The sequence below is a fragment of the Hemiscyllium ocellatum genome, chromosome 19, assembly GCF_020745735.1.
Source record: "Hemiscyllium ocellatum isolate sHemOce1 chromosome 19, sHemOce1.pat.X.cur, whole genome shotgun sequence".
Taxonomy (NCBI): Eukaryota; Metazoa; Chordata; class Chondrichthyes; order Orectolobiformes; family Hemiscylliidae; genus Hemiscyllium; species Hemiscyllium ocellatum.
The window spans coordinates 11,696,441-11,723,620 of NC_083419.1; the positions used below are offsets into that span (position 1 = coordinate 11,696,441).

At 41.4% G+C, this 27,180-nt stretch overlaps 1 protein-coding gene across 1 annotated transcript in view; it reads right to left on the bottom strand.

The window, feature by feature from the left end:
- The window catches only part of ppm1h (protein phosphatase, Mg2+/Mn2+ dependent, 1H), a 153,533-nt gene extending 126,950 nt beyond the window's left edge, over positions 1-26,583 (bottom strand). Inside the window, exon 1 of the mRNA XM_060839225.1 lies at positions 26,189-26,583. Within this exon, the coding sequence (XP_060695208.1) occupies positions 26,189-26,421 (233 nt within the window). The 5' untranslated portion in view covers positions 26,422-26,583. The remainder of the gene's footprint in view (positions 1-26,188) is intronic.
- Positions 26,584-27,180: the final 597 nt, after the last annotated feature.

Genomic DNA, 27,180 nt, shown 5'->3' on the forward strand with positions numbered 1-27,180 from the left:
TAGAGACAATAAATAAGAACACAGTAAATAGCAGGCCATTCAGCCCTTTGAGCTTGCTCTGCTGTTCATTGTGATAACAGTTGAACTATCGTCTCAACACTTCATTTCTCATAGTCCTTGATTATCTTAATATTATAAAAATCTAAATTTCAGTCTTGAATAAATTCAATGAATGAGCACCAATAGGTCACTGAAGGTAGAGAATAGTAATGATTCACAACTGTGTGAATGAAGTAGTTTCCCCTCATTTTAGTCTCAAAAATACTTGTCTGGAAGTCAAAAGTCAATAAAAACATATAAATCTTCACGGAAAAAAAATCTCCTGTAGTGCTGTTCACATTTACCTGATGATTTTATTTTAAATGTAAGATGGATGACAGAGTTGGGAAAAGATACTTCAGAAACATGTTCCAGAAAGCCACAGGTAACACAACAATGTTACCCTGTCAAATGTAAAATACTGGCAAAAAAAGTTATGGAACTAGGAAGGGTCAAACAGTGTACAATCTAAACTCTCACAATTTGTAGGGAAAGAAAATCTCTATGTAATCAAATCTGTATGTTAAAAAAGCACTAATTTATAAAACTTGGATGGGTATATGGAATAGAAAAGGTTTGGAGGGATATGGTCCGGGTGATGGCAGGTGGGACTAGATTGGGTTGGGATCTCTGTTCGGCATGGACAAGTTGGACCGAAGTGTCTGTTTCCATGCTGTACATCTCTATGATAGTGTGCGCGTTGATAATTACTAGATGTGACTATCTGCACAGTATTATTAGATTCAGCCAGTGTACTGATTTTCAATGTCGCCAGAGCACTTTGTGACTTAACTTGTTCTAGAAAAAAAAAGTAGTCATCGGTTTTGAAAGTGCTGTATGAGGATCTGCACTGCAGAAATTCAACAAGATCCTTAGACAACACCTTCCAAAACCATTTCTACTTTCATCTAGAATGACAGGGGCAGCAGATACATGGGAACACCACCACGTAAAAGGTTCCCCTCTCAGCCACTCACCATCTTGATTTGGAAATATATCATCATTCCTTCACTGTTGCTGGGTCAAGATCCTGGAGCTCCCTCTCTAAAGATATTGTGGGTCTACCTACTGGGATAATGCAGTAAATCCCACTGTCACAGACAATCCAGCACCCACTCTTTACACTACTTTCAATGGGCAATTGCTGGTCTTCTGTCAGGAAGACACTAAGAAGTCTTCTTGACATCTTAAAAGTCTTGTTTGTGGACCTTCTCGCTCTCTTACTAGCTTCTAAGCCACTCAGGACTTTTTTTTTGTCTGCTCATGTTAGAGGTCATTTTTCCCTGAACAACCTGCTTTTTTCCTATAGAAACTTATGTATTCACTGAATTCCTGAATGGTTCTCTCTAAAAGAGAAACTTTTCTATGTTTCCATATCGTAGCCCATGACATTGCTGAATAAAAGCCCATTTTATTATCTCTCTTTTATCCTGGTTTTCAAAAGCACTGAACTATTCACCTCAAGGACTTTGATTTTTAAAATATATTAACAAATTTTCAGACAACCCATTTATCGTTTATAGATATCAAAACTGAAACGAAATCCTTCTTTTCTTAACCTACACAAGACAGAAATGAAAATCAAACTCAATGTTATACATGATTCTGTTCATGATAGAACCCAAGTTTTCAAATAATAATAGCAATATTACTTGAACTCCATCACAATATTAAAAAAGGAAAACAAAAAGACAGCAGAAAGTATTGCAAGAAAAAAGTAACTTTCTGCATCCTTTTATTATTTTTCTTTGCTGGTCATCGCATCAGAAAAATTACATTAAAAACTTAAATTTTATTATTATATTCAGCCTGCTAGCCTGCATTGATTCTTTTAGATGAGCACACCTAGACCCACATCCTTATCTTGGGATTAAGATAGTTAGCTGATTGTTGTTGACTTGTGTGAATGCGATGGGCTGAAGGGCCTTTCTCTGTGCTATAATCTCTAGCAGTGTCTATATTGTCCATAATCTTATAAGTCCCTTGTCAAGACAGCCTTCTGACCTACTCTCCAATGCAATTTTTTAGATTAGATTCCCTACAATGTGGAAACAGGCCCTTCAACCCTCTGAAGAGTAACTCACCCAGACCCATTTCCCTCTGACTAATGCACCTAACATTGTGGACGATTTGGCAAGGCCAATTCAGCTGTCCTGCACATTTTTTGGATTGTGGGAGGAAACCCACATAGACACAGGGAGAATGTGCAAACTCCACGCAGACAGTCACCCGAGGTTGGAATCGAACCTGGGACCCTGGTGCTGAGAGGGCCTCAAGTATTCTGATGTAATGTACAAGCTGCATTGTTCACTCAACAGTGATTTGCTTTCTTGAATAGAGAACCAATCAAAGCAAATATTTTAGTCATTTAGGTACGTGTGTGACAGAATTTACACGTGTGACATTTTGAAGTATGATGAAATTCACCAAAGTACAATGGACATAAACTAGATGTACACCTTTAACAAACACAAAAGCTCTACAGCACTTCTCATATAATTACAGGTTTAAAGTAACTCACTTATTCAACCCTGTGAAAGTATAAAAAACACAAGAGCCATCTAACTGATGCAGAAGACTATTTAGGAGTATTGCATTTTCATGAGCGGAACCTGGCAGTCCTATTCATTGCTACTGTTTACATGATGAGGAACTAGGAATTTCGATACAAAGGAAAGGGCACAGAAGTGGCACATAGTGTGGGAGAGTATGCAATCCACAGTGAGAGAGAGAGAGAGAGAGAGAGAGAGAGTCAAGGGAATAAGCAAGTCAATGTTTGTCCCCCCACAATGATTCGCACACATCACCACACCCAGGCTCACTTCTAAATCTTCAAACTATGACCCCAGACTTATGTTTTGCAGTTCAAAATAATGACAGATCAAAAACATTGAGGCAGCGATAATTTAAATATATATTCAACTCATAAGTAATCAATTTAGTGAAACTAACAACAGTTCATTGGCAAGTAAGGCATCTTTGAAGCTAGTTACACAATTTGTATTACAAATAAACCGCTGAACATCGAGAAGAATCCACAGGTGTACTCCACAAGATCATTCAGGGTACAGTGGCACACTGACCATAGCAAGTATCTGAATTGCTTTTTTTCAATGTGGCCTCCTGTTGAGAGTCTCACAGTTTGAATGGCAACATCATTCAGAGAGAAAAAAGAGGAAGGCTGGTTTCACATTGATGTGTATGACATTCTGGCTGCTCTTTGGTATACTCAAAGTGAGTACTGACATCACTGTCAGATAATGAGTTAAAGACTCTCAGCCAATACAGGTCCATTAACTGAGCAGTCAAGAGTCTACAGACACTAAGCAAACAGAACTCATGACCAAAACTACAGAAAAGTCTCCTGTTAAAAAAGTGTTATTTGCATTGCAAAATGACTATGAGGCAATAAGATCATAAGACACTGGAGGAGAAGCAGGCTAATTGGCATAAGAAGTCTGTTTACCAGTGAGATCATTAATTGATCCTCAATTCCACTTTCCTCCCTTTTCCCTATAATCTTTGATTCCCTCACTGATTAAGTATACTTAAAGACAGACAGATTTTTAATGACCCAGCCTCAACAACTCTGTGGTAAGGAATTCCAGATTCACTATCCAGTGAGAGAAGAAATTCTTCCTTATTGAAATGTGTGACCTTTACATTGAAATTATGCCCTCTGGTCCTAGATTCTCCCACAAGAGAACAATCTTTCCAAAGCTATCCCAATATACCTCCTAATAATTTATATGTTAATAGGTCACCTCTCTTTCTTCAAAATGCCAATGAGTACAAGCCCAACCTATTCAACCTCTCCTCACAAGATACTCACTTCTCACCTGGGATCAATCTAGTGAATCTTCTCTGCACTGTCTCTAATGCCAGTATATCTTTCATAGAGTCAGAGAGATGTACAGCATGGAAACAGACTCTTCAGTCTAACCTGTCCATGCCGACCAGTTATCCCAACCCAATCTAGTCCTACCTGACAGCATCTGGTCCATATCACTCCAAACCCTTCCTATTCATATACTCATCCAGATACTTTTTAAATGTTGCAATTGTACTAGCCTCCACCACTTCCTCTGGCAGCTCATTCCATACATGTACCACCCCCTGTGTGAAAAAGTTGCCCATTAGGTGTCTTTTATATCTTTGCTCTCTCACCCTAAACCTAAGCCCTCTAGTTCTGGACTCCTCCACTCCAGGGAAATACTTTGTCTATTTATCCTATCCCCTTAGGTAGGAGAAACCCAAATGGTTCACAGAATTCTGAATATGGTCTAATTAGTGCCTCGTTTAGTTTTAGCAAGACTTCCTTATTCTTATTAGAGTTATAGAGATACATAGCACGGAAACAGACCCTTCAGTATAACTCGTCTATGCTGACCAGATATCCTAAAAGATTCCAGGCCCATTTTCCAGCATTTGGCCCATATCCCTCTAAACCTTTCCTATTCATATACCCATCCAAATGCCTTTTAAATGTTGCAATTGCATCAGCCTCCACCACTTCCTCTGGCAGCTCATTCCATACTCACACAACTCTCTGTGTAAAAAGGTTGTCCCTTAGGTCCCTTTTAAACCTTTCCCCTCTCACCTTATACTCCATTTGCTTTACAATAAAAATAAATAGTCCATTTGCCTTCCCTATTACCTGTTGAACTTTGATGCTCGCTTATTTTAATTCATGCACAAGGACCCCCAAACCTCTTTGTTCTGCAGCCTCTCTCCATTTAAATAATATTTAGTTCCTCTCTTCTTTCTGTCAAAGTGCACAACCTCATATTTTTCCACATTTCATTCCCTTTGTCAGGATTTTGCCCATGAAAATAAAACCTTTTTTGAAGACAGGTGTGTATGAAGGAAAGATGCAAGACAATTACAGTAGTCCCCCCATATCTGCGTGGGATACGTTCCAAGACTTACCGCGGAAGCCCACGGATAGGAGCGAACCCATTCATTTAAATGGGGAATTTACCTTCCCAGCAGCCCCCAGTCCCTGGTTCCGGAAGGTTCCCTATAATATATTATACTTCAATATAATATAATATAATATAATATATCCAGCATCTGCAGTCCTCACTTTCTCCTATAATATATTTGGGCCATGGTAAACCGCGGCTAAATGAAACCACGAAAAACGATTCTGCAGATATATACAGGAGTCACCCTGTAGTTTGTATAAAATCAACCCCAGTTGCTCACAGTGTGATCTCTGGGTACAATTAACAGGGGTACCAACTCAATAACCATATCCATACTGACTAGGATTAGAGATGTCCCCATTTGCAGTTGTGAGAATTATTTCCCACAGTATTGCAAAACATGCAGAATACCAACAGTTTTATCATTGACTTAAGTTACAGTGTAGCCTCCATAATTAATTAAACTGGTAATACTGGAGTCTTACAACAGTCTTACAATGAAATGCTCTCCTATCTCCAGTCTGACACTGCAAAGACAGACTCTTTATGGTTGGTTTCCTTCCTCAAGAAAGTAAAAATCGTACTCATCCGACTTTGTAAGACTTTGGCTGCGCCTTTGAAATGTTAATAGCCTTTTATGGTCTTAATGCAGAACTGTGGGTTGTGGAAGGGTTATCTAATGAAGTAAAGTGGGCATAAGTTGGATGGATTGCTTAAGCTCTCCTTGTACTCCAATATTCTTTTGTTTCATTAATTTGTTATAGTGTATGAAGTGAGGAAGATACTTGTCATTAGCTTTTTCTGGAACTAAATTATGAAATTGAAAAAGTAAACGAAAAAGTATTCAACATAACTTTTAGAGGAACTGCATACAATGTTGCATATTTTAAATAACATCTTGAAAAGGATGCCTGAAATATCATATGGACTGGGACTGTTCTTTGCAAAACAAAATTAAAACTCACCAACAGTGAGTGAATCAAAGAAAGTGTCAGGTGCTCGTGGCAAAAGATTATAAACGTTTGGAAGCTTTTCCAGTTTGACAGTTTTTTTGTGGTTTTATGTTGGATTTGTTTCTCATCTTTTTTCGTTCACACTTTCTCTTCATCCTCATTTAACAATTTGAAGATTATATGAGCATGATACTGACATTTGCTAGAATTACAAGGCACTTTTGATATCATGAATAGTGAAATGTTATTAAACTTTCCTGAGATTTTGTATTGTCATATTGCTTTCTTTTAATGTCATACTGAATAAACCTCAACTTGCAATATACTTTTGTTATATGACAAAGGCACTGAATGTTTATATTCAAGACAGATACATAGATAATTTTTTTCAGATTTTAAAGGCACTCAGGAATATAGTGAGAAAGCAGGAATATGGAATGAGACAGAGGAGCACCCTTAAACGTACTGAATTACAGAGCGGGTTCAAGGGGTTGAATGGTCTGCACCTGGTCAGAGTTTCTATGTCAATAAGAACTACAGGTGATGAGCCACAGTCCTTTAGCCTTTGCCTAACTTGAAGGCTTATCAAAACAAGTTCTTCTCATCAGGTGGTGTAAAAAAAATCCAAGACATTATTCTGGCGAACAGCATAGGAACTCTCCCAGTCATTAACTAACCCTTAATTAACTTTGCCCTTAACTAACCCCACCTCCTCTTCTGCTATGGTGGTCTTTATCACATTATTGTTTGTAGGACTTCTGTATATGTGTCAGCATCTACATTTCTTACATAACAACAGTACACTTCAAAAAAATTACTTCAGTGGGACATAAAAGGCACTTATATATATGCAAGTATTTCATTTTACTACCTTTGTGTGTACCACTTGTCTTGACCTTCATTAACTTCATTGAACTTCACTGGAGAAGGTTTAGAAGTACAATGATAAGCATCAATTTTGGAAAGAAAGTTACAAAGATGGAAGAGATTTGTACTGCAGATTTTGTTTTATTTCCGTAAGAATTCAAGAGGAATATATGATCCAAATGCAGCTGTATTCATGATGCAAATATAAAGCAGTGCTATTTGACTTTGACAGTGAACAGCCATGGGAAGAAACAGTTACAACTGAAACTGGAGATTTTACAAGTTACAAAAAAAAATTCCCTCACTGGTTCATTTAGGAGGAACAGACAGATTTAAAGCACATCTGTCAACATCGACTAACACACTCACAATGTATTTAAATGAGTATTGCAAATGAGACAAAACTACAGAAATAAAGCAAAGAACAATGTACTTCAGGTGTCTGAAACAAAACTGAAATTGGTAGAGAAATTCAGCAAGTCTGGCAGCATCTGTGGCAAGAAAAAGAGTTAACATTTTAAGTCTGGTGATCATGGAGAATTACTGGAAATAGAGAGAAGGGGAAATTCTCTCTATCGAGCAGCAGGTCAATGTTCAAAAAAAGAACCTACGATGTTGCTGAATTACCTTGGGATTTGTGAATGTTAGATGGATGGGGCCCAGATTATTTGATTTTGGTTATTTGATGGCTTTCTTATATTTTGAATCCACGGTTGTAATCAGATTACAAATCAACTTAAAATGAAACATTTGGTTTTCCAGGATTTCCAATCCTTTTAGGATGACATTTTATTTCAGCAGCTGTGAAATTAAACAACTGAAGATCATACTGTCACAAACAGGAAAGTGCACGTTATAAGATTCAGTTATTTCTGGCACGTTTTCTTTAATCAGTGCTTGACTCAAGGACAACAAGCACCTTCAATAACCTATTGGTTACATTTTCTTCACCACAGTGCACACTATTGCTGACTCTCAGAAAATATGCTCGACTACAGGAAACAGTATCATCTCAATTTTTGTTTAACTCTTTGGATCCCTTTCTGGTGGAAATGGCAACTGGACAAAACTGGGACTAGTATGATTGTTAAAACCCGTTTAAAATGTACGAGTGGAGAAGAAATGAGCTCCAAGATGTAATATTATCTTTTCCTACATGATAATAGTGACATTGGCTGCAAAGTGATTTGCAATGCGAAGATTGCAAAAAGGTCCTGAATGAAGGAAAATCTTCCATTTCATTCTTTTGCAACCAGGGGTCACATATTAAGGTTAAGAGGCAAACCTTTTAAAGACTGAGCGGAGGAGAAATTCTTCACTCAGAGAAGAGTGAGCGTGTGGAAGTCACTACCACAGAGAATGGCTGAGCATTTTTGAGGAGGAGGTAGATACAGCTTTTGCGGCTGAACAGATCAAGGAATATAGGGGTTGGGGTGGGGTAAAGGGTGTATGGAATTGAGCTTTGAATTCGATTATCAGCCATGATCATTTTGAATGACGGAGGAGGTTCAAGGAGTTGAATGGCCTAATCCCACCTTCTATGTTTCCATGTAACCGGTTTGTGGACCAAAGTGGATCTGCAAACAGATCGCACTGGAGGTGCCTATACTTAATCAGGTCTCTTCAGTGTTTATTGGATTTCTGGCTATTATTTCTGTTGCTGTACATTGGTAGAACACATGTACTTTGATAATGATGGCCCCCGTATAAAACAGGGATCTCAAAGAGTTTGTGGGTATTTGCAGGACCTCTCTTGCATTGCCCTGCACAAAAGTTTGACATTTCCAGCATTTACGATTTTAAAAAATTAGATAAAACAATGAAATGCTAAGATTTCATGCATTGAGACTTTAATGCAAGAAGTACTAATAACGAAACACTTCCTTTAAACTTTATTCCATTTTGTCTTTTAACACAACTGAAAGCGTACTCCGTATGTATACGTTACACTGTGCTTTCAGATTAGATTACTTACAATGTGGAAACAGGTCCTTCGGCCCAACAAGTCCATACCGACCCGCCGAAGCGCAACCCATCCAGACCCTCATTCCCCTACATTTACCCCTTCGTCTAACACTACGGGCAATTTAGCATGGCTAATTCACCTAACCTGCACATCTTTGGACTGTGGGAGGAAACCCACGCAGATATAGGGAGAATGTGCAACTCCACACAGTCAGTCGCCTGAGGCAGAAATTGAACCCGGGTCTCTGGCACTGTGAGGCAGCAGTGCTAACCACTAGGCATTCAAATCCTCCACAAGCAAAACTAATCCAAACTATTTTCTAGCTTCCAGGCCTTTCCTTTTGTTCATTTCCTTTCTCAACCTGTGAACTTTAAACTCAAAGTTGTCTTTCACAATAAACCTTCCCTCCCTCAGATTTTTGTTCCAGCTTGTTTAAGTATTTTCAGGACAAGTGTAGGCCTTCTACCCACATTCCCAAATAGTGGAGCACAGTGTCTTAGTTCCTACAGCTCCTTCCCCCACCTTCTGGATTCTGGCAGAGCAACCTTGTCTGAGTGTTTCCAGTGGTATTTTAAATCCTTCCCCTCTCACATCCCAGTCCTTTGTGAATCACATGGACCTTGTATCCAGGTAGAAGTGTTGACTAGTTATCCTTGAGATTCGAATTATCTTGCATCTTGCAAGTATGTGGACACTTTAAAGCAGGACAGTTTAAAACCTGACATTCTCAACACATTTCTGTCACTGTGATGACTCAGTCCATCGATGTTAGCTATACTTGCCTCAAAGTATAAACACTTTTAAACCTTCTTCCGAATGAAACAATCTGAGCCTCTTATAATCAAGAAGCAAACAAAACACCCAGATATGCTGTCAGGCAGACATTACAGCATGTCACATAACGCCTCTCATTTACCTTAAATTGGAAGCACTCCTAAAACAGAATATTCAAACAAAAACCTCACAACTGTAATACAGCATAGAATACTATCAGGTTTGATTGACTGATTTAAAGCCACTGTAATCCCTATGTATCAAATATTGTATGGCTGCAAAACTTTTAAGAGTTCTGATAACATTGCACAAATCAAAACCTAACCTTGAACAGACAATTAATATTCTGACTGTTGCAAAGAGTGGTTGCAAAACCTGTTATCCTATCCATCAAACAACTTGTTAAAAAGGACAGGATCTTGACAATATCACCAACCCATCATTTCTCTGTCACTGCATATTGCGGTCTGTTGTCCTCCTACTTTACTCTTCTTTTGTTTTTCTTCTGCCTTTCTCTATAACAACAAAAAAGAGAGTTGGGTGCAGGAGTAGGCTGTTTGGACCCTCAAGCCTGCCATGTCATTCAATAAAAGCATGGCTAAACTAATTGCGGCCTCAACTTCACTTCCCTGCCCATCAGCAATCCTTCAAGTCCCTTGTTAGTTCAGAATCTATCTACCCTCACCTTCAAAATATTCAATGACCTGCACTTCAACACTTTCTGATGAGAAGCAATCCACAGACGTATGACCCTCAGAATAAACAAAACTTCCTCATTCCCCACTTAAATGGGAAACCCCTTTATTTATGAAATTGTGGCTCTTGTTCTAGTCCCTCCAACAAGGGAAAACATCCTTTTAATATCCACTCCATTATGTCCCCTCAGGCTCTTACACATTTCAAAAAAAAAATAAAGTCACTACTCATTCATCTGACTTGCAATGAACTCAGAATCAAACTTTCCTGGGAAGAGTCAAGTAAAACCTCTCTGCACTACTTCTAATGCAATTATATTCTTTCATAAATAAGACCATAAAAATTGTACACTGTACTCCAGATATTGCCACACCAATGGCCTGTACAACTATGGCAAAACTTCTCTCTTCTAAATTCCAGATCCCTCAGTACTCAGTGCTCTTCAATCTCTCCAGACTTGAATAAAATGCTGCTTTTCTATTCTTCCTGTCAAAGTGGATAACCTCACATCCTGCCACATTATTCTCTACCTGCCAATTTCTTCCCCACTAATTAACCCACCTACCTACATGCTTCTCCTGACTCTTAATGACCCCTTCCCAAATTACTCTGTTCCATATCCTACTTTCTTCTCTCAACAGATTCATGTATCATCATGTCCAATAACAGTGAACTGAATATTGAAAAACTTGCCAGGAAAGCAAATTTTAAAAAATAATAATCACAACACCACTGAGCAAAGCAAATAAGGAGTCAGATATTAATTCTACAACACCAGCCAACTTAGAACAAACAGACAGTTTGCAGACTTATGATGTTTTCTTCAATTGATCTAATTTCATGGCAAATGAGTCACTACAGATTGATGTCCCAACAGAAAAGCATTCAGCCACTGAACAAAAATTCACAATATTAATTTAACTTTCTATGTAACCTCAGGGATTTCTGTTGTGCACAAGAATCCATGGTGATCCATATCAATTAACCATAATTTAAAGAGTCTCCTTTAATGCTTGTGCAACTAATTTTACTCACTATTCAGTTTTATATTTTGATTCAAAATTATTCTAAGTTATCTACTGTTCCTTGGTATTCAAATATGACAAAAAAAAATTATTTTTGATTGCTGTTTGAAAGCAAAGACCTATGACGTTTAGAAACCTCAACAGTCTTGGGGCTAGTATCCATAACTTGCAATTAGAATTATCAAACGGTTAAGATTGTTTTGCATTTTCCAGGAATTAAGGAAATACCTCAAAAACATTGCACTAAGCAACAAGGGTGTAAAAATCATGGAAGCATTGACAAAGTGTTTGATTCTGCTTTAGGTCTTAGTTATGTTTACAAAATAAACGGAGATGAAGATGGGGAAACATCAAAATTAATCTCATTTTATGAAAAATATTTTGCTGAAATTTCTATTGACAATGGCAGCTACTTCCTCACTTTCTACCTATGACAACTACTTCCCAACCAATCTGTAACTTTTCACTTGTGGTATAAATTATTGTGATTATTTGAGATTTGGCATTCTTGCATCTATTCTGACGAGTGCAATGGTTATGAAAAAACTTCAATGACATGCATCTCTCTTTCCAGCAGTATTCAGGTTCGGTACTATCAAGTGACTGATTCATCAGTTGATCAGTGAAAAGTCTTTTCCATTTCTAATTGGCCCTAGGCAAAATACTGCATCAAACGGATGGACAAGTTGGGTGGTTTGTGGTGGGAAGTCTTGTGATGAAACCTCCAAGCATACACCAAGAGTTGTCAACATTACTCACAGTTTAAGGTAGTGTTCTTATGAGAAATTTTGTTTCTAACCTTCATGCAGTTTTTAAACCACAGAGTTAAGCCACAGTTTCCTGTGCATTCTGCACAGTCTAACTGGAAAAGAGAGAAAAAGTGTAAAAAAGAGGCACATTTTCCTTAAATAAAAAGAACAGTAATAGTCTCCTGGACCATTCTGTAGTGTACATAAAAATAAAAGAATTTATATATTGATTCAGTTTAGATTTCCCTTGATATTAAAAAGAAAATGAACACAACTTCCGTTGACAGTGCTGATGCAAATTCAAGGAAGGAAAGAAAGTGTGCACTTGCTTACCTTTCCCCCTCACCTGGATAAGAACTATGATTATTCTCCATAATTGGTTTCACCTTCTAGGCACATGCTGACACAGCCATGTAGAAATATTTTGCATACATTATCATACAGAAGTTAAATGTTGCCAAATTTAAGTCGCATACAAAGTGTTTAATGTGCATATGCTCACTTCTGATTTTTCTCATCCTGCACGTGGAATTTTAAAAAAAACTTTTTTAAAAAAAGCACACAAACATATCTACTTTGACAGTTTAAAAAAAATTACCAACATATATTTTCACCTGAAACCATGGTTTCATCACAGCTTGGTACAGCAATTGCACTGCCCAAGACCACAAGAAATTACAGAAAAGTTGTGAACTCAGCTTAGTCCATCATGTAAACCAGCCTTCCTTCCATTGACTGTCTACATTTCCTGCTGCCTCAGGAAAGCAGCCAACCTAATCAAAGACCCTCTCACCCCGATTATACTCTCTTCCATCGGAGTTTGAGGACCACGTACCAACAGCTTCAAGAAAAGCTTCTTCCCCGCTGTTATCAGACTTATGAACGGACCTCTCATATTAGAGATGATCTTTCTCTGCTCCTTGTATGTAGCTGTAACACAATATTCTGCATTTTGTAATATTGTCCTGATGTCCTAATGAATGTTATGATTTGGCTGGTTAACACACAAAACAATACTTTTCACTGTATTACATGTGACAATAATAAATAAAATTATTTGATTAGTTTAACTTTAATTGTTTAAGAGCTTTTCAATCATATTTTCAAAAACAAAATGGTCTTGGGTGCCATCAAATGCAGTCATTGTTAAGTGTTCTCAGGAATGCAGGACTTCAGCTACGTAGAGAGATCAGAGATGCTGTGCTTGCCACCCTTGGAGCTGAGAAAACTTAAAGGAGGTTCAATCATGGGGTTTAAAATTCCCAACATTTTAGACCAAGTTTAAAAAATTTGAAAGGGACCCGAGGGACAACTTTTTCACACAGAGAGTGGTACGTGTCTGAGGAGGTATTGGATGAGGGTACAATGACAACATTTTAAAAAGATATCTGATGGGTACATGAATAGGATGGGTTTAGAGGGATATGTGCCAAATACTGACAAATGGGACTAGATCAATTTAGGATATCTTGTTGGCCTGGACAAGTTGGATGGAAGGGTCTATTTCTGTGCAGTATGACTCCATGAATACATAGGGAGAACTGTTTCCACAAACAAAACGGTTGGCATTCAGTGGACACAATTTAAACAAATTGGTAAAAGAACCAAAGGGACACAGAGAGGAATTTTCTTTACACAGTGAGTTACGATAAATCAGGAATACACTGCTTGAAAGATTGGCAGAAGCAATTTCAGTCATAACTAACTTCCTAAAGGGACTTGTTTCATATCTGCAAATGAAAATGTTGCAAAGTTAATGGAAAAGAGCAAAGGATTGGGAGAAACTAGATGGCTCGTTCAAAGAATGAGAAGAGCCACAATTTGTCAATGGCCTCCTTCGGCTGTGCTGCTTGACTATTCAAAAACATGAATGACTACAGGTAATGCAACAGTTACATTCCTCTGCAACCTTGTGATCCAGAAAGTTGCTGTGCCCGTTAAGTAGAAAGCTTGCGTTATCCAAACAGAGTGTGCAATTCATCAATCGTGTTATATCCAAGTTGCATTGATGAAATGTGCATTATACCAGAACAACCAGTAGCACCAAACAAGAAGTGGACAACTAATTTTATTCATATGGAACTCAGCTCCACATCTCCAAAAACATGGTTAAGATAGTCAAATTGTCGTAAAGATATTTTCCTTAGACAAAATGACTAAATAAACCAAGATAACAGCAATATTTTAAAATACAACTCTTTCACTGGTGTTTGATATGTCCTACTCCTCATATGTACAGCTCTGGCAACTAGTCAAATGCAGATCAGTAACAAAAGCAGATGTTGCTGGAAAAGCTCAGCAGTTCTGGCAACGTCTGTGGCGAGAAATCAGAGTTAATGTTTCAGATCGAGAGACTCTTCCTCAGAACTTGACCCGAAATGTTAACTCTGATTTTCCTCTACAGATGCTGCCAGATCAGAACATTTCCAGCAATTTCTGTTTTTCCTTCTGATTTACAATATTTGCAGTTCTTTTGTTTTTTTACACGTAGATTAGTATTGGACGATATTTAATCTAGTTACACAGAGTCGCAGCCATTTGATCTAATCAATCTACATGATCTCAATACAAACCTTCTTTCATCCCTCTTCACCAAACTTCATCAACATACACTTAAATTCAATTCCCTCTTATATGCTCATGCAGCTTCTGCTTAAATGCATCTAAACTTTAACAGGCCCATTAGCAAGATGGTTACCATGCGAGTCAGAATATCACCAACAGCACAGGTTAGATTCCTGATCTAGCGGAGATCAACTTGGACCTGCCTCCCTCTCAGACCCATACTTGTTGCGGGGTGCTGCTCCTCAACCTATATAAGCAAATGTCTCTCTTACACAAAGAAAGGTTCACAATCCCGGTGGACTACGGTAAATGACTGACCTACTATCTGTCTCATCAGGATTTGTTAACACAATGGAAGGGTCAAATCAGGGATTAGAATCAGTCTGCAAAGCCTAAAGAATATAGTTATTGTCCTAATTTATGCAATGTAGAGTGCAATATTTTAAAAACATCTTTAAAAGGATTACTTATGGCATGGTCATTCCAAATCTGCCTCAATGGAGCATTTCATCATTAAATCCTTTTGTTTCGATTAAACTTAGCAAGTTGGAAGGGAATGAATAATATGACTACTTGAAGTTAAACCTTTTGTTACAAATACTTAAGACATTCTGAGTGAAATCTTTTGGGAAAAGGTCCCAAAGGTCAATTAAATCAGCATCCATTATTTTTAAACAAGCCTTTTGATAACAAACTGCAATGACCAAACTGAGTGCTTCCAGATATGTATTCTAAGGTCACCTGAAGTCACTTTAATAATCAATAGGTGAAGTACTACCTTGCAGGCCTGAAATAGACAATCTGCTTAGTTATAGAGTCATAGAGATGTACAGCATGGAAACAGACCTTTCGGTCCAACGTGTCCATGCCGACCAGATATCCCAACCCAATCTAGTCCCACCTGCCAACACCCAGCCTATATCCCTCCAAACCCTTCCTATTCATATACCCATCCAAATGCCTCTTAAATGTTGCAATTGTACCAGCCTCCACCACTTGCTCTGGCAGCTTATTCCATACACATACCACCCTCTGCATGAAAAAGTTGCCCCTTAGGTCTCTTTTATATCTTTCCCCTCTCACCCTAAACTATGCCCTCTAGTTCTGGACTCCCCAATCCCAGAGAAAAGACTTTGTCTATTTATCTTATCCATGCCCCTCATAATTTTGTAAAACTCTACAAGGTCAACCCTCAGCCTCTGACGCTCCAGGGAAAACAGCCAGAGCCTGTTCAGCCTCTCCCTATAACTCAAATCCTCCAACCCTGGCAACATCCTCATAAATCTTCTCTGAACCCTTTCAAGTTTCACAACATCTTTCCGATAGGCAGGAGACAAGAATTGCACGCAATATTCCAACAGTGGCTTAACCAATGTCCTGTACAGCCGCAACATGACCTCCCAACTCCTGTACTCAATATTCGCATCAATAAAGGAAAGCTTACCAAACGCCTTCTTCACTATCCTATCTACCTGTAACTCCACTTTCAAAGAGCTATGAACCTGCACTCCAAGGTTTCCTTGTACAGCAACACTCCCTAGGACCTTACCATTAAGTGTATAAGTTCTGCTAAGATTTGCCTTCCCAAAGTGCAGCACCTCGCATTTATCTGAATTAAACTCCATCTGCCACTTCTCAGCCCATTGGCCCATCTGGTCCAGATCCTGTTGTAATCTTCGCTGTCCACTACACATCCAATTTTGGTGTCATCTGCAAACTTACTAACTGTACCTCTTATGCTCACATCCAAATCATTTATATAAATGACAAAACGTAGAGGGCCCAGCACCGATCCTTGTGGCACTCCACTGGTCACAGGTCTCCAGTCTGAAAAACAACCCTCCACCACCACCCTCTGTCTTCTACCTTTGAGCCAGTTCTGTATCCAAATGGCCAGTCCTTCCTGTATTCTGTGAGATCTAACCTTGCTAATCAGTCTCCCAAGGGGAACCTTGTCGAGCGCCTTACTGAAGTCCATATAGATCACATCTACTGCTCTGCCCTCATCAATCTCCTTTGTTATTACTTCAAAAAACACAACTAAGTTTGTGAGACATGATTTCCCACGCACAAAGCCATGTTGACTATCCTGAATCAGTCCTTGCCTTTCCACATATGCGTACATCCTGTCCCTCAGGATTCCCTCCAACAACTTGCCCACCACCGAGGGCAGGCTCACCGGTCTATAGTTCCCTGGCTTGTCTTTACTGCCCTTCTTAAACAGTGGCACCACGTTTGCCAACCTCCAGTCTTCCGGCACCTCACCTGCGACTATCGATGATACAAATGTCTTAGCAAGAGGCACAGCAATCACTTCTCTAGCTTCCCACAGAGTTCTCGGGTACACCTGATCAGGTCCTGGGAATTTATCCACCTTTAACCGTTTTAAGACATCTAACACTTCCTCCTCCGTAATCTGGACATTTTGCAAGATGTCACCTACAGTCTATATCTTCCATATTCTTTTCCACAGTAAATACTGATGCAAAATATTCATTTAGTATCTCCCCCATTTTCTGTGGCTCCACACAAAGGCTGCCTTGCTGATCTTTGAGGGCCCTATTCTCTCCCTAGTTACCTTTTTGTCCTTAATATTTTGTATAACCCCTTTGGATTCTCCTTATTTCTATTTGCCAAAGCTATCTCATGTCCCCATTTTGCCCTCCTGATTTCCCTCTTAAGTATACTCCTACTTTCTTTATACTCTTCTAAAGATTCACTCGATCTATCCTGTCTATACCTGACATATGCTTCCTTCTTTTTCGTAACCAAACCCTCAATTTCTCTAGTCATTCAGCATTCCATATACCTACCAGCCTTCCCTTTACCCTGACAGGAATATACTTTCTCTGGATTCTGGTTATCTCACCTCTGAAGGCTTCCCAGTTTCCAGCCGTCCCTTTACCTGTGAATATGTGCCTCCAATCAGCTTTTGAAAGTTCTTACCTAATACTGTCAAAAATGGCCTTTTTCCAATTTAGAACTTCAACTTTTAGATCTGGTCTATCCTTTTCCATCACTATTTTAAAACGAATAGTTATGGTCGCTGGCCCCAAAGTGCTCCCCCACTGATACCTCAGTCACCTGCCCTGCCTTACTTCCCAAGAGTAGGTCAAGTTTTGCACCTTTTCTAGTAGGTGCATCCACATACTGAATCAGAAAATTGTCTTGCACACTCTTAACAAATTCTTCTCCATCTTTAACACTATGGCAGTCCCAGTCAATGTTTGAAAAGTTAAAATCCCCTACCATAACTACCCTATTATTCTTACAGATAGTTGAGATCTCCTTACAAGTTTGTTTCTCAATTTCCCTCTGACTATTGGGGGGGGTCTACAATACCATCCCAATAAGGTGATCATCCCTTTCTTATTTCTCAGTTCCACCCAAATAACTTCCCTGGATGTATTTCAGGAAATATCCTCCCTCAGCACAGCTGTAATGCTAGCCCTGATCAAAAATGCCACTCCCCCTCCTCTCTTGCCTCCCTTTCTATCCTTCCTGTAGCATTTGTATCCTGAAACATTAAGCTGCCAGTCCTGCCCATCCCTGAGCCATGTTTCTGTAATTGCTATGATATCCCAGTCCCATGTTCCTAACCATGCCCTGAGTTCATCTGTCTTCCCTGTTAGGCCCCTTGCATTGAAATAAATGCAATTTAATTTATTAGTCCTACCTTGTCCCTGCCTGCCCTGACTGTTTGACTCACGTCTGTTCTCAGCTGAATCCGTCTCAGATCGATTTCTTTCCTCACTATCTCCCTGGGTCCCACCTCCACCTCCACCTCCACCACCCCCACCCCCACCCCCCACCACACCCACACCCACACCCACCCCCACCCCCACCCCTGCAACCTTACTAGTTTAAATCCTCCCAAGCAGTTCTTGCAGATTTCCCTGCCAGTATATTAGTCCCCTTCCAATTTAGGTGCGATCTGTCCTTCTTGTACAGGTCACTTCTACCCAATGATCCAAAAATGTGAATCCTTCTCCCATACACCAGCTCCTCAGCCATGCATGCATCTGCTCTACCCTTGAGGACCTCCTTTTTAAATTTCTGCCTAACTCTCTGTAATCTCCCTTCAAAGTCTCAACTTTTTCCCTTCCAATGTCGTTGGTTCCAATGTGGACAATGACCTCCTGCTGACCCCTCTCCCCCGTGAGAACATTCTGCACCCTCTCTGAGGCATCCTTGACCCTGGCACCAGGGAAACAACACACCATTCTGCTTTTTCTCTGCTGGCCACAGAAACGTCTGTCTGTACCTCTGACTACAGAATCCCTTAACACAATTGATCTCTTGGAAGCCGATGTACCTCTCATTGCATTAGAGCCAGTCTCAATACCAGAAACTTGGCTGTTCGTGCTACGTTCCCCTGAGAATCCATCAGCCCCTACATTTTCCAAAAACAGCATACCTGTTTCAAATGGGTATATCCACAAAAGATTCCTGCCCTAGGTGCCGACCCCTCTCACCCTTCCTGGAATTAACCCATCTATGTGACTGTATCTGAGACTTTCCCCCCTTCCTATAACTGCCATCCATCATATACTGTTGCTGTTGTAAATTCCTCATCCTTCTATCTGTCTCTCCAACCGATCCACTCGATCTGATAAGATTTGCATCCAACAGCATTTATGGCTGATATAATCTGCAGTAGCCCTGAAACTCTCTTTAAACTCCCACATCTGACAAGAAGTACATATCACTGCAAAGGACATTTTTGCTCCTTCACAATCTACAGACCCAGAAAATAACACCGTCTTATTCCTCTACAATCACTGCCCCAGGTTAAATTAATATCTATGGCTTATATTTGAAGTTTAATCAAGAGACTTATCTCCAAAAACATATAATTAAGAAAGAATCCACTATACTCACTACTGCAGCCTTTCTCTTGGACAGACTAAAAACAACAATTAACTTATCTGATTCTGTGCTGTGAACTTCGCCCAACAGTTCCTCCAAGATTAGCTGTGAATTTCACTGTTTGTTAATTTTCCCAGATTAGATTACTTACAGTGTGGAAACAGGCCCTTCGGCCCAACAAGTCCACACTGACCTGCTGAAGCGCAACCCACCCATACCCCTACATTTACCCCTTACCTAACACTATGGGCAATTTAGCATGGCCAATTCACCTGACCCGCACATCTTTGGATTGTGGGAGGAAACCGGAGCACCCGGAGGAAACCCACGCAGACACGGGGAGAACGTGCAAACTCCACACAGTCAGTCAGTTGCCTGAGGTGGGAATTGAACCCGGGTCTCTGGCACTGTGAGGCAGCAGTGCTAACCACTGTGCCTCACAGTGCACTCCGATGTCCAAAGGTACATGAATTCAAACAGCAAAAGGTGGTAACTGTACAGGTTCTCTCTCTCTCTCCTGTACTGTCCTAGTTACTTTTTGTTTTATAAATAGCGCTTTATGTAATTCTGAAAGGATTACAGTGTGCAGAAATTATCAAAGGCTTTGTTCCAGTTCCTGTACAATTGCCTGTTCTGAGGTGTGGTGGTCTGGAATGTGAGGTACAAGGCTGCCAGAAAACATTCAACATGACAACGCATTCTCGGAGTACTTTGGTTCCTCCCATTCTGAACAATTGTCCAATTCCTTTGTCCCTGACATTACCAACCTGATACTCTGGTAATTATTTCGTCTTGCTTCCAGTTTAAACATAATTGTGAATGAGCCACATAAGGACAGTATTGGGTTTTTATGGAAACTGATGGCACCATCACCTATGACCAGTTTTCAATTCCAGATTGACCGAGTGAACTTATATTGCAACAACCATGTGAACCTCTGTCACCAGAGCAATCATCTAGACCTCTTGAAAACCAGTACTGTGACAAAACCATTATGCCACTGCTTCTCCTGCTCAAAGGCTCAATAACAGTGCAGCTTTTGCAACACATTGATTTGTAATAATACATCTCTGATCTATGCTCCTGATTGATTGAAAGACATAAGTAATTACTCTGGCATTCAGCTAAAATGAACTGAAAATAAAATATAAAAAAAGGTTCCATTGTGACATTGAAATGATGCTCCTGAATCACGTCACACATAATTCAATCAATGACACATACAGTATGAACTAAGCAGCAACATTCACCGTCTGATTTATCAAGGATAAACAAAAATGAACTCACAAAACCCCTTACATGTCGTGCATTATATTTCATTCTTCCATTTAATTTGACAGATCTCCAGCTATTTCTATTTTGATCTTCTAATAAAAGGTCATCTTGAGCTGCAAGATTAAACTTGATTCTGCACACAGATGCTGCCTGATCTGCTGAGTATTTGCAACGTTTTTTGGTTTTGTTTCAGCTCTCAACCTTTTTTTTTTGGACAGCAGATGCTGGCACTGGTTCTGCTGTTGCCGTTTACATCTTGCTGCAGTGCATGATAAAGTCTGGCATGGTGGCCTATTTGTCAAAACATCAAGCGTTCTCTCTCCCTAGGTTATTGATTGCCATTAAGTTAGTATTGCTGGGACAAATGATTCAGATTGACAAGACAAGCATCAGAAGGAAAGAGTATAGGCTATCCAAGAGGGTGTTAGTCCCAACCTACATGCCATAATCTTTACCTTAACATGGTCCACATTGATGGCACCTGCTTTGCCACAGAGGCTCTCAATTTGCCACAACTAGAAGATACAAAGATATTGCAAGTCTGTCTGATTACAGCAAAACAAGGTGCCTAAAACTGAGCACCAGCAAAACAATCTCCAGCATATTCCACCATCACAATACCAGTGCTAACGGGAAACTAAATATCACCCTGGGCAGGTAAAGACTGCCCTCATTGTTTTAGAAGCATCACCTTTTGGCAAGACCTTCATACAGAGGCAACACCTCACCAGGGCAGCAGGAAAAAAACAAAATCCACAATAACTTCTTCGACAAACAGCTAAGTACCTGGGAAGGTGTGAGGTATCACAAGCCAGCAGCCTAAAGAGCTCTATTCTTACCATTATGTACTAAATTTCAGAATACTGCAACCCTGGATATCAACAATCTGTCCACAAATTATTAATGTACTCAATTCAACAACATGCGGACAATTTTCAATCAACTTGACCAACTGACCTGAGAGACTCCAGGACTCACTTCCCCATACTTCTAATCCCGAAAACTGAGCCATGTCCATCATATCAGAAGGATATTTACATTAAGCGAGCTACTGTCCCTATTCAATGACATTCCTCAAGCCACCAGCAGCTCTCCTCTCTTCACCCTACCTCAAATGGTTATACCGACCAATTCAGGACCTGCAACTTGGCGGCAGAAAGCAACTACTGTCATTGTCGATCTTTCTCTCCAACTAGATTCCATTCTTCCACCATAACAAGGGACTCAATCAAACAGCTTCTCACTAGCCAATGCCACAAACATTTGTCAGGTCACAAGGACCAGATAGTGCAAATAATGGACTCAAATGTCATGGACTGCTCGTTGACAGAAATTGAAGATGGGGATAAGAAACTCTAGGAGAAAGTGAGGAACTCAAGTGATGAAGATCTCATACTCGAAATGTTGACTCTCATGCTCCTTAGATGCTGTCTGACTGGCCTTAGATGCTACCTTTTCCAGCACCACACTTTTCGACTCTTAAAGAACTCTATGCAGCTGCTGACAAGACTATTGCTTAGCTCCATGACTATGCAGACACCAAATAAGTTAGTAATTTTAAATCTCATTTTCTGTCAGGCATATCACTTCTTTTGTCATTTAATCCCTCCTGCCTTGCACCCTTTCAAAGATCTTCCATTTTGCTCTTCACCAGCCCCCTCCTTCCAACTTTTTCTGATTCAATTATTGCTTATAACTCATTACCTCTAACATTTCCCAAAATTTTGATACTTCCTATGAATAAGAAACATTCAGATGAAAGCTCACTGACTCTAGCAAAATATTCTCTTTACAGATGACCAGCTTACTGGGTATTCCTGGCACTTTCCTTTTTCTTCCTTAATATCCATGGATGCTCAAAGTTAAATATTCATCCGAGGTACTTTATTAGTAGACAGCCTCACTGCAGGAGAGACTTAAACACAGGTCTTCAAGCCCAGAGATACGGACACTACATCGCAAGAGCCATTACTACGCCCTGAACAAATTTGAACATGTTCATGATGATCTTGAATCGGATTAAACATTTTCTTGAACTGCTTCTGAAAGGGCTAATGGGTAATGTTGCTAGAATATTAATCTAGAGCTAGGTTAAAGCTTACAGGGCATAGATTCTAAAGAAGAAAAATGTTAAATCAATTTCTCAGTCGCAAGGCCTGTAGAAGCTCAGAGGTTGAAGACACAGATTAACAGATTTCTAAAGTCACAGGTCAGGCAGCATCCTTGGAGAGAAAGCAAGCTAATGTTGAGTCCAGATGACTCATTTGGACTTGAAATGTTAGCTTGGTTCCTCTCCATGGATGCTGCCTGATCCCAATATTTTTTGTTGTCAGTATAGATTCCAGCATCTCCAGTAATTTGCTCCTACAATAGTTTCTAGCTACTGATGACATTAGGGATAATGCAGGTAACACAGCAAAATGGGATTTGGATAAATGATCAGCCATGTTGCAGAGTGGTGAAGCAGAGTCGAAGGCCTGAATGGACTGTCACAGCAGCTTATGGAATTTAAATTCAATTAAAAATAAAGCTGGATTTAAAATGTAATCATGTAATGTGTCATTGGAAAACAAACCCAGATAGGAACAGGTATAGGCCATTCAGCCCATTGTACCTGCATTGGTATTCTAGGGCATAACTGATCATCTCGCTCAATGCCAATGCTCACAGTAGGCCATTCAGCCCATTATCACGTGTGGTGCTGGAAAAGCTCAAGTCAGGCAGCATCCAAGGAGAATCAACATTTTGGGCGTAAGCCCTTCATCAGGAATGGGGCTTATGAGTCAGGGCTGAGAGATAAATGGGAGGTGGTGGGGTTTGGCGGAAGGCAGCTGAGAAAATGATAGGTGGATGAAGGGAAGAGAGAAGGTGATAGGTCAGGGGGGTAGTGATGGACAGGTTTGGAGGCCAGTGCCAAGTTGGAAGGATAATGTTGGGGCAGGGAAAAATGAGAAAGCTGTTGAAATCCACATTTATCCCATGTGGTTGCAGGGTCCCAAGACGGAATACGAGGCTTTCCTCCTCCAGGCGCCTGGTGGTAATGGTTTGGCAGTGGAGGTGGCCCAGGGCCAGAATGTCCTTGACGGAGTGGGAGGGGGAGGTGAAGTGTTCATTCATGGGACAGTGGGGTTGGTGGGTGTGTGCGTGTCAGAGATGTTCTCTGAAACGATCTGCAAGCAGGCATCCTGTCTCACCGATGTAAAAGAAACCACATCGGGTGCATGGATGAAGTAGCTGACATTGGTAGAGGTACAGATACATTTCTGACGGATGTGAAGGAATTGGGGCGATGGTGTAGACGCAGGTTTTGCACTTCCTGTGGTAGCAGGGAAAGGTGCCAGGAGTGCGGTGTGGGCTGATGGTGGCTGTAGATTTGACAAGGGAGTCACGGAGGGAATGGTCTTTTTGGAACGATGATAGGGGTGGGGAGGGAAATATATCTCTGGTGTTGGGGTCCATTTGTAGATGTGTTGCTGGAAAAGCGCAGCAGGTCAGGCAGCATCCAAGGAACAGGAGATTTGACATTTTGGGCATAAGCCCTTCTTCAGGAATGAGGAGATTCTTCATTCCTGAAGAAGGGCTTATGCCCGAAATGTCGAATCTCCTGTTCCCTGGATGCTGCCTGACCTGCTGCGCTTTTCCAGCAACACATTTTCAGCTCTGATCTCCAGCATCTGCAGACCTCACTTTCTCCTCCATTTGTAGATGGCCGAAGTGGCAGAGGATGATGCATTGCATGCAGAGGTTGGTGGGGTGGAAGGTAAGGACCAGGGGGTTCTGACTTTGTTGCATTGAGAGGGGTGGGATTCAAGGAGTGTGAAGTAGAGGAAATGCACTGGAGGGCGCTGTCAATCATGTGGAAAGGGAAGTTGCAATCGTGGAAGTAGGCCATCTGGGGCTTTGAGGTGGAATTGGTCATTCTGGGAACAGATGTTGGGGAGAAATTGGGAATAAGGAATGGCTTTTTTACAGGAGGCAGGATGAGAGGAGGTGTAGTCTAGGTAGCTGTGGGAGTTGGTGGGTTTGTAGATGTCTGTGGTTAGTCGGTCGCCAGAGACAGTGATGAGAGGTCCAGGAAAGGGAGGAAGGTTTTGAGATGGTCCAGGTGAATTTGAGGTCGGGGTGGAAGCACAAGGTGAGCCTACACAGTCATCGATGAAGCAGAGGAAGAGGTGGGGGGTGGTGCCGTTATAACTACAGAAGACGGACTGTTCCACATATCCAACAAACTGGCAGGGTGGAAGGTGCTGGTCAGCCCATTGTGCCTACCCGACCATTCTAGAGCTCAATTGATTATCTCGCTCAATGTTCATTGCTGTTCTTTCATCAGGTGGTTGTGGACAGCTATAACCTGATGTTTTGTGATTCTTAACTTTGTACACCTCAGTCCAACACTGGCATCTCCAAATCATGGCAGTTAAGAAAGGAGAACAAATGTTGGCCTAGCCAGCAACACCCACATCCCAAAGAGTTAAAGGAACAACTTTAATTTGAAAAATCCTACTATTTTTTTTAAAAAGGTTAATATCCATGCACTGCAGCACATGATATCGCACATTAATACAGCACTGCACCAGTTGACCCTCAAAGTAAACAGACTCTACAAGCCTTTGAATTATATATGAATAGCACTATTGCAAGGACTGGCTGCAGGAAATATAGCTGATGCAGTTCATAATGCACGTTCACAATGTGATTTAAGAATACTCAGGCTGGTTGTGCAGGATATTGAAAAAGGAAATATTAAGCTCCCCTCCTAAAGGTGTTCCAAGTCTCTAATGGAAGTTCTTGCTACACCCACCTGAACAAACGCACGTAAGCAAATTTAATCGAAGGGGAGCCCTTATAAGGGGCAGGGTTACAAAGTGCGAAGCGCCTTCCGATATGGGGGGAGGGCACTGACCCGCGCCGCAAAGTGAAGCAGTTTTAGTGAGTCTCCGCCCATCTCTGAACACCACCTTTAAGCTGGCAGTTTCTGCACCAGGATGCAGGCTTGCAATCTGACACTGTGCTTCTCAGAGTGGTTACCAGGACATGGAACGTCATTCATCGAGAGAGGGGTGGGGGTACTTTCATCCTCCTTTCCCTCTCTTATTCCCCCCCCAAACCCTCCAGATTAACTGCATTAAAGAGATAGAAGGATTTGGGGGGGGGAGACATAAACATTCACTTCAACCCCGTCTGCTCGCTGCCGGTTCTGGACAGAACGCTACCGCGGAAATAAAGATATGAAGGAATTTTATGTAAGAGCAGGGAGGAGGGGATCTGATGCAAACTGATCTTTCTCATCCTATTTGAGACCAACAGGGACGTTTACATATGGAAAGCCTGCATTGAAATATCACCAGCTGCGTTCAGAGACAGACGGAGAAAAATAAAGGTTGTTAAAATGGATTATTTTAAAGCAGGAGACGCTTTGCTGAACTGGGGGGGGGATGATTAAATGTGTTACAAAAACATTGCAAGCGTTGCCCCCACTTACTCTGCATAGCCCGTTCTCCAGGGTAACCGCTTGCTCTCTCTCAGGGTAAGGATAGGTCTGGCGATGTGGTCCGCAGAGCACTCGATCTCATCCTGAGTCAGTCCCAGGAATTCCGGCCTGCTATAGGGGAATTTCAGCGGCAGCTCGCTCCCGTTGACATGCTCCGCACCGGCGTTCCCAGGCATGATGCCTCCCATGAAATTGGCCACCGCAGATTTCACCCTGGTCAACATGCTGCCTCCTTCCCCTCTCCTCTGCGCCTCCTGTGCAGCACTCCAGGCAAAACCAACCCCTCCTCTCTCTCCTCCCTCTCTCTGCAAACTGCGAAGGAGCCGGAGCGCACACAGAGAGAGACACTGGGTCACAGAGGCAGCCCGGCTCAACGCGGAAATACAGCCATGGTGCTCGGATCGTCATGTGATAGAGCCTCCGGCCCGGGGGGTGGGGAAGAGAATGGGGTAAAGGGAGATGGAGATGGGGGAGGGGGATGGGGAAGGGAGATGGGGGAGGGGGGGAAGGGAGATGGGGGAGGGGGGGAAGGGAGATGGGGGGATGGGGAGAGGGAGATGGGAGGATGGGGAGAGGGAGATGGGGGGGGGGGAGAGGGAGATGGGGGAATGGGAGAGGGAGATGGGGAATGGGAGATGGGAGATGGGTAAGGGGGGGAAGGGAGATGGGGGGATGGGGAGAGGGAGATGGGTAAGGGGGGAAGGGAGATGGGGGGATGGGGAGAGGGAGATGGGTAAGGGGGGAAGGGAGATGGGGGGATGGGGAGAGGGAGATGGGTAAGGGGGGAAGGGAGATGGGGGGATGGGGAGAGGGAGATGGGTAAGGAGGGAGAGGGAGATGGGGAATGGGAGATGGGGAAGGGGGGAAGGGAGATGGGGAGAGGGAGATGGGTAAGGGGGGGAAGGGAGATGGGAGAGGTGAGAATGGGGGAGGGGAAGGTAGGGGGAAAGGAGGGACAAGGTGGAATGAGGGAGGGGGAATGT